The 12,757-nt window shown below is 39.9% G+C and overlaps 1 protein-coding gene across 1 annotated transcript in view; it reads right to left on the reverse strand.

Annotated features, from left to right (window-relative positions):
• Positions 1 to 6,429: 6,429 nt before the first annotated feature.
• LOC125290167 (natural resistance-associated macrophage protein 2-like) overlaps positions 6,430 to 12,757 on the reverse strand; it is a 38,726-nt gene continuing 32,398 nt past the window's right edge. Inside the window, exons 11-15 of the mRNA XM_048237105.1 lie at positions 12,530 to 12,649; positions 12,119 to 12,268; positions 11,727 to 11,800; positions 6,898 to 7,051; positions 6,430 to 6,714 (exon numbers count right to left, since the gene is read on the reverse strand). Coding sequence (XP_048093062.1) covers positions 6,667 to 6,714; positions 6,898 to 7,051; positions 11,727 to 11,800; positions 12,119 to 12,268; positions 12,530 to 12,649 — 546 coding nt within the window. The 3' untranslated portion in view covers positions 6,430 to 6,666. The remainder of the gene's footprint in view (positions 6,715 to 6,897; positions 7,052 to 11,726; positions 11,801 to 12,118; positions 12,269 to 12,529; positions 12,650 to 12,757) is intronic.

Raw genomic sequence — 12,757 nt, forward strand, 5'->3', positions numbered from 1 at the left:
CACCTTGCACTTAATTCATTAATTAAACAGATTTATGGTTTTCTTTTTTTCTTTCTTTTTTTTAAAATCCCACCACCACCACCCCCCACAATGGAGGACTATTTTTTCCTATTCTTTTCTCTGTCTCTTTTTTCTTACTTTCTTTTCTTTTTTTCATTATAATGATCATAAGGAGACAATACAAAAATACATCACTAATGGAAAATAAGAAAATAATCAATAAATAATAATTAACAAAAACAGTAACCTCCTCCCTCTGCTTTTAGGAAGTATGCCTATTTAATAAAGCATTCAATTATTTAGCATATTTATTTATCTATTTGTCCGTCGACCCATCTTATTTTTCAATCTATCCATCTTTCTGCTTTAAGTTTAGCCCATCTTTCAGGATAGGCTACATAACCTTTTTTGATTCATATGCCATTTGACATACAGTTTTACAATACAGTTTAATTTATTAATATTTAATCTATTAATATTAATCATATTTTTAGATGTTGATCTAAAAATAAATATTTTTAGAATAAGTATATTTTGTATATCTTCTGTCTCTGACAGGTTACCAAGTAACACTGTAAACATATCTATATATAATTTAATGTTATTTTCAGTTAGCCATTTCTAGACTTCTAACCAAAACTAAATGTACCGCATAGCGGTACAAAATATGACCGCCGCTCAGTCCTGTACATCCGTTCCGCGAAAATAAATCACACTTCAATTTGTCTCCATATTTTACTCCATCCCCCACTCTTGAAACTTCTGTGTATGCTTGTTTGGCATGCCTGAGTGTGTGTGTGCGGCTGCACAGAGAGTAGCCTACTGGTGCTGAAAAGGTGAATAGATTGTAGAATAGCCAAAGAAGATGTAGCATTGTTATAAAACCTTTAACATCTCTAAACAATCACAAGTAGGGCAGTTCATCACAGTTCATCCATTGCAACTGGATTGATGAAAGGTCACTTACACCTGTAGGCTACATTGTATTTGGGAAAAGCAAAGGTATCAGCATAATGTTATTTATTTATTTATAAACAAAAACATCTCTGTCAGTTCCATGCCGTTTTCAACAGCTATCAAAAACAAAGGTCATTTTGGATGGATGGATTTTTTGTGATTGTTTCTTCTTCTACATAAGATTTTAGTCATCTTTAGTTCATGTAATACTTTATTGTCAATGCACAAATTGAGTAACAGTAGTCTGAAACGTTATTGTTAATGCACAAATTAAGTAACAGTAGTCTGAAACGAAATGCTGTTTTACATCTAGTGATGCAAATAACTGACATGTCCAAATGGGCCTTGATGAAATGCGTCGCTAGACTGTTCATACACATTTTAACGGGCCAAAGTTGAAGAGCTGTTGTCCGTTATTGTTCGTGCAAATATAGGCTGATTCATGTTCCCTTGCATTGTGTAACTGAGGTCCATGGCTAGTCTGGCTTTCACCAGACCAACCTCAATCTTTTAAGAAATCAAAAATAAATAGCGGGCAGATCAGGCTGGGTTCACCAAGCCTAGTCCATAGGCACCCGATATTGTTCATGCTCTGGCTATTCTAAATGCAAAAATGCATCAGGGAGTTATGACAAAACTGTAACTAACAAACTAGATCCTAATAGAAAGCTGTTAGCTTCCCTAAGCTACAGGTAGGCTTATAAGGTAGGCCTATTTACAACATAAATTGTCAATAGGCTATGCTGGCGACACAAATAAAATCTCCTTTGGAAACCAATGGCTTACGCCTTACAGTAAGTATCAAGCGGACTTAAACTGCCATATCGTGGCGAAAAGTTGTAATAAAATTCACGCAGCTCCATGAGTCAAGGAAAGCGCGAATGAAGTAGCCACTACACAGTAGCTTAATGTGTGTTGCTAAAGCAGCCATAATGAAATTAAGGTGTCATTGTTTGGATACTTCACACACACGTGCTTTTTAATTTCACAGACTACAACTACCAAGCTGTAATCAAAGCACATCGATTCCCCCTCTCACACCCTGCACGCACTTAAAACAAAATAAACAGGCGTCTCAGTCTCACGCATGTATAGGCAAAACTGTATCAGACCGTGGTAACGTTGGTAAATCTTCCATTGCACAGAATGATTTTTGTAGCACATGCAACAAATGACAGTCGAAAGATACAATTACAGTGCTGCTATCAATTTGCTTGGTATAACCGCATTTATAGTTTTCTATAAATGCAATCAATCAAATTGGCCTCCATCACTCAACCAAAGCTAACGGTAACATTACCAAGCATTTTTTTTGTTTCCAAATATTTATATATCAATCTGTATTGGAAATATCTTGTTTTACTATCCAATGTTATTTTGTATACATTTCTAAATACCTGTTTCCATGGTATGGGAGTATCCAACATTCCTTCCCAACTTGCAAAAAGTTTATGTGGTATATTCACAATCTTATTTTTTCCCGAATAAAAACAATATATTTCTTTATTCTTCATATAGGTTTAGTCAGATTTTTTTTTTTTTTTTTTCTTTTTCGCATGCCCAAATGTCCGTCAATGATTCCCGGGACACTGAAAGACCGGGGTACACGAAACTTGGTGGGCATGTAACCCCACATGGATAGCATGGAACCATCGTTTTCGTTTTGATCTGTAGCCCCCCGCTGGACTGGACCCCGAAAGGAGGGTAGGGCAGACACAGTTTTCTGTGAATATCTCAAAAACCGTAGGGTTTAGGAGGACCATTTTTTTGTATGTTGATCTCAAGGGGCCATGTCAACCCATTCCATAACCACTCATTTCATGTATAGCGCCACCTAGTTAAACACAAAAAGTAAAAATGAGGTGTTGTAATTGAAGGTATCTGTGACCCTAACATAGTTAAAACTGCACGAAATTGGAATTGTAGGATCATTATGACACCCTCTGTATGCACGCCAAGTTTTGTGGAATTCCGTTCTTGGGGGCCACACAATAAATTAATTTATGTTACTATACACCAACTGGCCTGTAGGTGGCCGGAGACAGTTTTCTGTGAATATCTCGAGAACCGTAGGGCCTAGGAGGTCCACCTTTTTTTTATGTATGTTGGTCTTAAGGGGGCATGTCAACCCATCCCATTACCACTTATTTCATGTATAGCGCCACCTAGTTAAAAATTAAAAAGCAAAAAATTAGGTGTTTTTCATCACAATATCTCTGGCTGACAAGGTCAAAACTGCACGAAATTAAAAGTGTAGGATCATTATGACACCCTCCGAATGCATGCCAAGTTTTGTGTACTTTCGTTCATGGGGGCCTTACAATAAAATAATTTATGTGTACATTTAGTGGCGTACACCAACAAGGATTCGGGACACTGAAAGACCGGGGTACACAAAACTTGGTGGGCATGTACCCCCCATGGATAGCATGGAACCGTCATTCTTCGTTTTGATCTGTAGCCCTCCCCAGCTGGACTGGACCCCGAAAGGAGGGGGGGGCAGACACAGTTCTCTGTGAATATCTTGAGAACTGTAGGGCCTAGGATGACCATTTTTTTTCCGTTATGTTTGCCTCCAGGGGTCATGTTAACCCATTCCATGTGCACACATGTGCATACACAGATACACACACACACATACATTTACAGTAATCGTGCATTATGACACATACTCACACAGTAGACATATATACGCATGCATGCACATGAACAAACACACATCGCATGAGGCAAACACACAAGCACACATACACACACACACACACACACCCACACACATAAACACAAATTTGTACACGCACACATGCACATAATTCAAAATTTTTCCCGTCATCTACTCCCTGAATTTTTGGTCATTGATACCCGGGACACCGAACCACCGGGGTACATGAAATTTGGTGGGTATGTAGCCCCACTAGACTTTTACGGAAAAATTTCATTTAGTCCCGGGGACCACCACCAAGTTTAAGTAGAATTTCATCCATGGGGGTCTAAAAAAATTAGGTTATGTGTACATTTAGTGACTGTACACTCATTGGCCTGTAAATGGCGGTGCACACATATACACACACAGGCACCCACATACTATCGGTATTAGAACGGCCGATACATAATTACAAATTCAGTAGGATTAAAAGAAAGCCAAAATAAATATTCATCATCATCATGGCTGCATTTTTCAGTATTGGCGATAAGTAGTCGTTTGTCCACTAGATGAGCATCATTGCAGTGAGGCGTAATTTTGTTGGAAGTTAAAAGTGGGTTGGAAAAACAATGGACGCTTCCTACAAGGACTGTAATTTACCGCAGGACATCTAATAAGGATAGGGCGATGTTCACCGCGGTGTAATTCCCATTTCTTCTTGAAGCCGAAATAAATCTGAGGATGTTTATCGGACATGCTTGGTTTTTACTGCAGATGCGTTAATCTTGTAATATCAATAAGGACCTAGGTAGTGTTACCGTTAAGCGTTAGTTGAGTGATGGAGGCATTTGATTGATTGCATTTGTAGAAAACTATAAATGCGGTTATACCAAGCAAATTGATAGCAGCACTGTTTGTATCTTTTCGACTGTCATTTATTGCACGTGCTACAAAATCATTCTGTGCAATGGAAGATTTACCAACGTTTATACTGTCTGATACAGTTTTGCCTATACATCGTGAGACTGAGGCGCCTGTTTATTTTGTTTTTGGCGTGCATGGTGTGAGAGGGGAATCGATGTGCTTTGATTACAGCTTGGTAGTTGTAGTCTTGTGAAATTAAAAAGCACGTGTGTGTGAAGTATCCAAACAATGACACCTTCATTTCATTATGGCTGCTTTAGCAACACACCTTAAGCTACTGTGTAGTGGGTCCCATCTAGAAGTGGCTACTTCATTCGCGCTTTCCTTGACTCATGGAGCTGCTTGAATGTTATTACAATTTTTCGCCACGATATGACAGTTTAAGTCCGCTTGATACTGTAAGGTGTAAGCCATTGGTTTCCAAAGGAGATTTTATTTGTGTCGCCAGCATAGCCTACCTTATAATCCTACCTGTAGCTTAGGGAAGCTAACAGCTTTCTAGTAGGATCTAGTTTGTTAGTTACCGTTTTGTCATAACTCCCTGATGCATTTTTGCATTTAGAATAGCCAGATCGTGTATATCTCAATCGGAAAATTAAACAATATCGGGTGCCTATGGACTAGGCTGGGTGAACCCAGCCTGATCTGCCCGCTATTTATTTTTTGATTTCTTAAAAGATTGAGCTTGGTCTGATGAAAGCCAGACTAGCCATGGACCTCAGTTAAACAATGCAAGGGAACATGAATCAGCCTATATTTGCACGAACAATAACGGACAAAAAAGCTCTTCAACTTTGGCCCGTTAAAATGTGTATGAACAGTCTAGCTTAATGCATTTCATCAAGGCCCATTTGGACATGTCAGTTATTTGCACCACTGGTTAGATGTAAAAACAGCATTTCGTTTCAGACTAGGCTACTGTTACTTAATTTGTGCATTAACAATAACGTTTCAGACTACTGTTACTTAATTTGTGCATTGACAATAAAGTATTACATGAACTAAAGATGACTAAAATCTTATGTAGAAGAAGAAACATTCACAAAAAATTCATCCATCCAAAAATGACCTTTGTTTTTGATAGCTGTTGAAAACGGCATGGAACTGACAGAGATGTTTTTGTTTATAAATACATAAAAAAATAAATAAATAAATAACATTATGCTGATACCTTTTGCTTTTCCCAAATACAATGTAGCCTACAGGTGTAAGTGACCTTTCATCAATCCAGTTGCAATGGATGAACTGTGATGACCTGCCCTACTTGTGATTGTTTAGAGATTTTAAAGGTTTTATAACAATGCTACATCATCTTTGGCTATTCTACAATCTATTCACCTTTTCAACACCAGTAGGCTACTTTCTGTGCAGCCGCACACACACACTCAGGCATGCCAAACAAGCATACACAAAAGTTTCAAGAGTGGGGGATGGAGTAAAATATGGAGACAAATTGAAGTGTGATTTATTTTCGCGGAACGGATGTACAGGACTGAGCGGCGGTCATATTTTGTACCGCTATGCGGTACATCTAGTTATTATTATCTCTAATCTTATTTGCAAGTATCTCTACTGCTATAATAAATAGATAAGGGGATAAAGGGCAACCTGGCTTCACTCCTCTTTTAAGTGTAATTGACTTTGACATATATCCGTTATTCATTATTTTACTTATTGAACCAAATAACATTTTTCAAATCAGCTTTAACCAGCAAACACATGATCAACAATCATGCAAGTCAAGAACATGACAAGTACAAAACCCTATTAAAAAGTTTTCAACTTACCTACTAAATCCTATATTTAAAGTAATGTAACAAATATCCTTAATAACTATACTTATAACTTAACTCCCTAAGTAAAAATAATATATACCTAAGATTTATATTCCAAACAACATAATGAACACACCAAATATAATTTTATTGCCCAAAAAACATTCAAACACATCATATCCACAAGTCCAACCAATTCAGCACTGAGTCATATTTTGTACAGCTCTGCGCTACATCTTGTTCTAGTAAGGGCTCAGTTCCTTGATCAGTCTCTTGAAGGCGTGGTGAGCTCTCCCCACAGTTATTTCAGCCCAAAGAGCCAGAGAGCTTCCCCTGGATTCTAAGAGCAGAACTCAGGTTCTTCCTCTATGAGAACCGCTGGCTAACACACAGAGCGATAAGACAGTGCCACACCTGAGAGAAAGAGGGAGAGAGAGAGACAACACCGATAAATTACAATTCATAGAGTGAGAACCATCAGGCTGTGAGATGATGTCTCCAAAACATTGTGATATTGCTGTAATATTTCCAATATATTTTCTGTTGACCAAGACAGCAAAAACATGTTTGTGAAGAGTAGGATTGTGGAACACTCACCAGGTAGCCAACGAAGCTTAGGTATGCAATGGACATCAGGGCAGAGAGGACGTAGAGGGCTACACTGTTGAGTGCTGTGACATACACCACCACAAAGTACATGTTGATGCCACACACCCCCAAGATGATCACACCACCGCCAATCTTCCAAAACCTGTAAAAACACAAAAATTAACAAATGTGCAAACTGTGTGGTGGAGAAATGTGAGACGAATTAGAGCTCTCTCCCATCTCACTCTCAAATGTTCACCTCTCTGTAAGAGTAAGCAATTGAGCTGCTCTAATTTCTCTAATCCCATCCTATGAACCCATTGGACTCTATTAGTGATCTAAAATGCATGGTCACTGACTAATAGTTTAAATACATTTAGGGGTTTGTCAAGTCCACATCTGGGGTGGTTTTGTTATCAAATGTCAGGCGCCTGGCGCTAAAAGACGGCTCTTATGTTTCTTAGTAATGGGTGTGTTTTGGGCGTAACATCCTTTAAACCAGGGATTCCCAAACTGTGGTACACGTACCACCGGTGGTACGCAAGCTGCCACTAGGGGGTATGACAGATGAAAAAGGGCAATGTCGGAAAGGTGTTAAAAATTATTAATTAATTAATAGTCTAATTACTGAATAAATAATAAATAATTTAGAATCGGGTTATAATGATATGGAAACGTGAAATTGATGGAAATCATTTGTAAACTCTAGTAGGCTATGTTTGCATTAAAAAAATAAGCTACCCACAATGCACATGATTTTCTGCGGGCAGCCAGAATATATGGCGCGTTAGTTTTGTGGAAGTATAGGCTAGGTAGAAGGCTACGCAAACATGGAAAACTGGCTAAAAAGAGGGACACTGTCCAAAAGGCCTAATTAAAGGGGAGAAGCGAGAGAAACAGAGCAGGAAACAGGTAACGATTAGCCTGGCTAACGTCATACCCTCATCTCAAATGAGACGGGGTCAGGGAACTAGGCATTCATTTTCTCGTATTTGAAACGTAGTTTACGAATGCCCAGAGCTGTTTATTGGGCTACTTAATGTCTATCAAATGCGCCTGTATGCGTGGCTAATAGACCTCTCCAGAATAAGTCCCGCCCAGAACTCCAGATCCATCCAACTTCGGCGCCGATTGTCTATGGGAAATGTCATGGCGTTTCAAATATCATACCAGTAAAACATCTGTAGGTAACTAAGTAGAAAAAAAATGGTGGGCCGATTGGCCTACACACTTCTGCCATCTAGTTTCCACTGGGTTTTTTTATTGTCGGTGCCGTTAAAGTAGAAATATATCAGTAAGAAGCACTAAGCTAACGCACGCTTCAGACGCCTGACTTCCCCAGTCAAGGTTGCATAGCAACGGCAATGTTTCATAGTTTGTCTTCACCGAAATGGAGTTCGCGGACACCAGAGCCTGGTTCACGGAGGTGGCACTAACCCTGCATGAAATCATCATGTTTGATAGGTTGTTAATACATTCTGAAAACGTTACTGTTCTGATCAAGGTCATGCAAAATAAAGCTATCGACTCAATACGATTCAGCCTCTGATTCCTAGTCTGCTTATCATTATCTGTTATTCGTGAAAAATCTCATCTCGCCATGTCTTTAGTGTCTTCGCCGGCAATTTCTTTCTTTTCAAATATCTCAATAACAGCCAACAAACTCGCACAGTCAAACCAAAGTTAAGTCATGTCAAGTCGTTGAAAAAGAGGCTGAACCTTGCAAACGATTTACATTTATAGACCACTGAAACCTAGCCTGGTATTGTTCCCATGCTGCCTTGCACGCCGATTTGATTCACGCTGCTAAGGCAGCCTGAGACCATGGAGCAAATTTTCGGCCTGAGATAGGGAACCAATCACAGAACAGGTGGGAAAGCAAGACGATGATGAGCTATGCACAGACGATTTGATAGACATCCATGGCACCCAATAAACGGATCTGGGCATTTTTTCAAATACTGTGAAAATGAACGCTTGGTTCCCCAGACCATGTCTCATTGAGAAGTGGTGGGCGCTTAGCCAGGCTAACTGAAACCACGCATGAATCACGCGTGAAAATGACCATCACGTTAGGTTGTGACTGGTTGGTTGTGAGCAAGATCTAACGCCTCCACGCCTACGCATTATCGAACTAGCTCCCGGTTAGCATTAATAATCGCTTTTTACTACTTAAACGGTAACCGACAATCAAAAAATCCAGTGGAAACTAGATGGCAGAAGTGTGGCCAATTGGCCCACCAGCTTTTCTACTTTGTCACCTACAGAGTTTGACAGGTACAATCTTTCAAAATGCCATGTTATTTCCCATAGACATTTGACGACCGGAAGTTGGATGGATATGGAAGTTACGGAGGCGGGACTTATTCTGGAGAGGTCTATAACGGCTACGGTGTGTCGTCATCGTCTTACTGCCCTCCCTCCGTTCTGTGATTGGTCCCCTAACTGAAGCGAAAATTTGCTCCATGGTATCCAGGCTGCCTAGCAGCGTGAATTAAATCGCGCGCGCAAGGCAGCATGGGAAAACCCAGGCTAGGTAACGATGGGATGGGGGGCAGAATGATGAAGGCGGAGGTGGCTCCGGAGCGCAGGTGGATAAAAGGAAAGATGAGACAGAAAAGACTGCGAGAAGAAAACAAAAGTATGATGAGGTATATAGGCCTAGGCTTCACATGGATTTGGAGACAAACTCCCCACAGTGCGTGGTTTGCAGTGAGGTGCGTGCTATCTAACCAGTCTAATGTTCTCCACACTGTTTTTTTAGCGTGAGAGCTCATAGATCAGTTGCACATTTTGATTTTGTTATTTGTTATTATGTAGGGTGGCTAATTAAACATGCCTGGAATGTGTCAATAGAATGTGTTACGTTTTTATGTGTCAGTGGTGGGGGTACGCCAGCCGAGTCAGGATGTAAAAGGTGGTGGTCCGCAGGAAAAAAAGTTTGGAAACTGCTACTTTAAACCAGTGAGAATGACATGTCATTCCCTTTAACCGCAAGCAGCGCAACTTCAAACAGCGCATCGGTATTTTGAAAGTCAGCGGCACATTTGAAGGAATCTGCTTGCACGTGAGACAGTATGGAAGAGGTATTCCACAAAACCATGCTTTACTAAAACCTAGCAGAGTATAGACTACAGTGTCACTACACGCATCTGCACTCGTCTTTTATTTGAACTCATAGGCAAAGTGAAACTAACTTCACCGTGGTGTCATAGTCAATGACAAAAGTTATGCACAGTTAATTTTACTATTGACTGACAAGGAGTTACAATCGAAAACATAGCCTGAGAAAAAAGCAACACTTACCCCAGTACTGTTAGAATGACTGAATGAAAAAACCCAAGGACATTTAGTTTTAGTTTAGCTAGTTTAGTTGCTGCTTAGAGTTGCTGCTTCTCGTGACAGTGTGTCTTCAGCTGTGCTTCATATTCTTTTTCTTGGTCAGTGGCATAATGCTTTTTTAGATGGTGTAAGATAACGTGCGCCAGACCACACCTTATGTCGTTAGTTGCCACACCCCTGGGCGCATTCTTTAAAAAGTGTAGTGTAAGATAGGAAAAAGCTGCGTCAGGATAATAATACGGTTTGCGTTACGAAAATAGGGCCCATTATGTCTTCACAACAAATAAAAATAATCATCATTTTACTTGTTTGTAGGTGCATCTTGTGACATGGTGCCATAATATGCATGTTTGAACTGACCAGAATGTTTCAACCAACTGTAAAAAACAACATCTTTACTCCCAATTCTTATCACTGTTTTTGCCAAAAGTGCCACAATAACAGATATACTATGCATTTTCAGGTACTATTTTATAGGTCAGGTATCAGGTACTCATAATCGCAACACATAAAACTTAAGTTAATTATGTAGCTGTATAGCCTTTTTTCTGTTAGATGCTTATGTTATATGTATTCTAAAAACATAGAGTGCTAATACCACAATAGTCATGTTAGCAAACTTTGACAGTATGTAGGATTTTTTTAAAGGATTGTTGTTTGTTTGTCAAATGTAGGCCTATTGTGTTGAATACATAGTGTTTGCTTCACATAACTTTCATTTTGTTAGCGGTTAATTAATAGTAAAGTGTTTTGACGTATTGATATAACGTACTGTATCAGCAGATCAATTGGGCAAATACTGATACTGTAGCATTTTTCGCCATATACTGTAAGACAATTTCATATTTTGTAGCAAACTTTGTCAGGGACCCCCTATCAATGTGCTGCGGACCCCTGGGGGTCCCTGGACCCCACTTTGAGAACCAATGGTGTAGGCCACTGGTTTTGAAAAAAATAGTGGCACTCCAAAGATCTGCAATTACGTAGTCAAGCCAGATGAGAATAAGTAATACTTTTATCACCTATACAGTATGTAACCAACACTTCTGTTTACAAGGTTCAGAGCTCTAAAGTGTTGTCCAGAATTTAATGTAATTGTTTATAGTTTCTTCACATAATCTTAGCACCTCTGAAAAGTGTATGCTTTGAGATGATTTAAACAAAAAATAGATTCAGAACATCACTGCTCTCAGAATATTGGTGCTGACGTTGTGCATATGGAGCATCTTTGGATTCATGTTTTTAAATAAGTGTAACAGACCTCAGACTCAGGACTCAGACTCTGGCGCTCCAGGCTACTGCTCTATGCTAGGTCTGGGTTATATAATGCAATCACACTGCACCGAAATGATATGTGGCAGCTACAGTATGTGACAGGTTGGAGTGAAACCAAACTGCTGAGGTAGATCAGACCACAACAATGATGTCAATAGTCCAACGGTTTGCTGTTCAGTAGTGATGTACTATTTGGCATCGATAAAGCGTGTCCCACTTACAGTCCATTGGCAAAGTCATTCATGATGGAGTGAAGGCTGGTGAAGGTCAGGATGGGGATCAACGCAAACGGCAGCTGGTCAGAAGAGGGAGAGGATGAAGAGAATAAGCAAATTTAAACAAAAAAAACACAAAGGTAAATAAGATGCTAATCTGGCAGATTAGGAACAGATGCACATGAAAGAAGAGTGTTCAAAAGGCACAGTGAGGGCTGGAACACTCTGGCTTCTCTGGCTGTAATTGTACCCACCTTGCTAGGGGTAGTGGTGAAGTCTGGCTTGTAACGCCAATTTCACTACCGTGTTAACGCTAATTAGTATTGACAAATAGGACGGAGTCATGTGACTGGATGCAGTTTTAGTCTGATTCTTCTGGCTGTTGACCTGAAACTGACCAGTATGCTTTGCAGTACGTTGAGGATGTCGTTCATGCCTGTCAAACTGTTCACATTGTGACAGATGGCAACCAGCAGTGTGGGGGTGATGGCGATGGAGCGCGTCAGCAGGACCCGCGCAAAGCGGGACCAGCGCAGGTTGAGGAAACCCTGAGGGACACCGCGAAATGGAAATGGAAAAAATGTGAGTAATGTCCATATTTATGGGAAAATATGTGAGTATATATATATATATATACTCACATATTATATGAGAATATATGAGAATATCTACATATTAGGGGAGCAAGAACAGGATGATCTAAGGTATTTCGATACCCATAAATAGTCAATATTATACAGAGAGAAAACAGCAGAGACAGCACAGGAGACAGGAGAAACTCTGCTTGTCTGTGGAGGTTCCACACTAACCTCCATGACGAATTGGCCAGAGTAGGTCCCCGTCATGGTGGAGCTCTGCCCAGCAGCGAGGATCCCTATGGCCCAAATGTACAAAGCAGCTGGCCCAAAAAAACAACCCAGGACCACCCCCTACAACAACAACCATTACGTAGTATGCTTACTCTCTATTATAGGCTATAGTACAATTCACTTCTAATGTGATGACATTAATCATCACAGTTCACTCAGTTTGTTTGT

This window comes from Alosa alosa, unplaced genomic scaffold (assembly GCF_017589495.1).
Source record: "Alosa alosa isolate M-15738 ecotype Scorff River unplaced genomic scaffold, AALO_Geno_1.1 AALO_1.0_unplaced_17, whole genome shotgun sequence".
Taxonomy (NCBI): Eukaryota; Metazoa; Chordata; class Actinopteri; order Clupeiformes; family Clupeidae; genus Alosa; species Alosa alosa.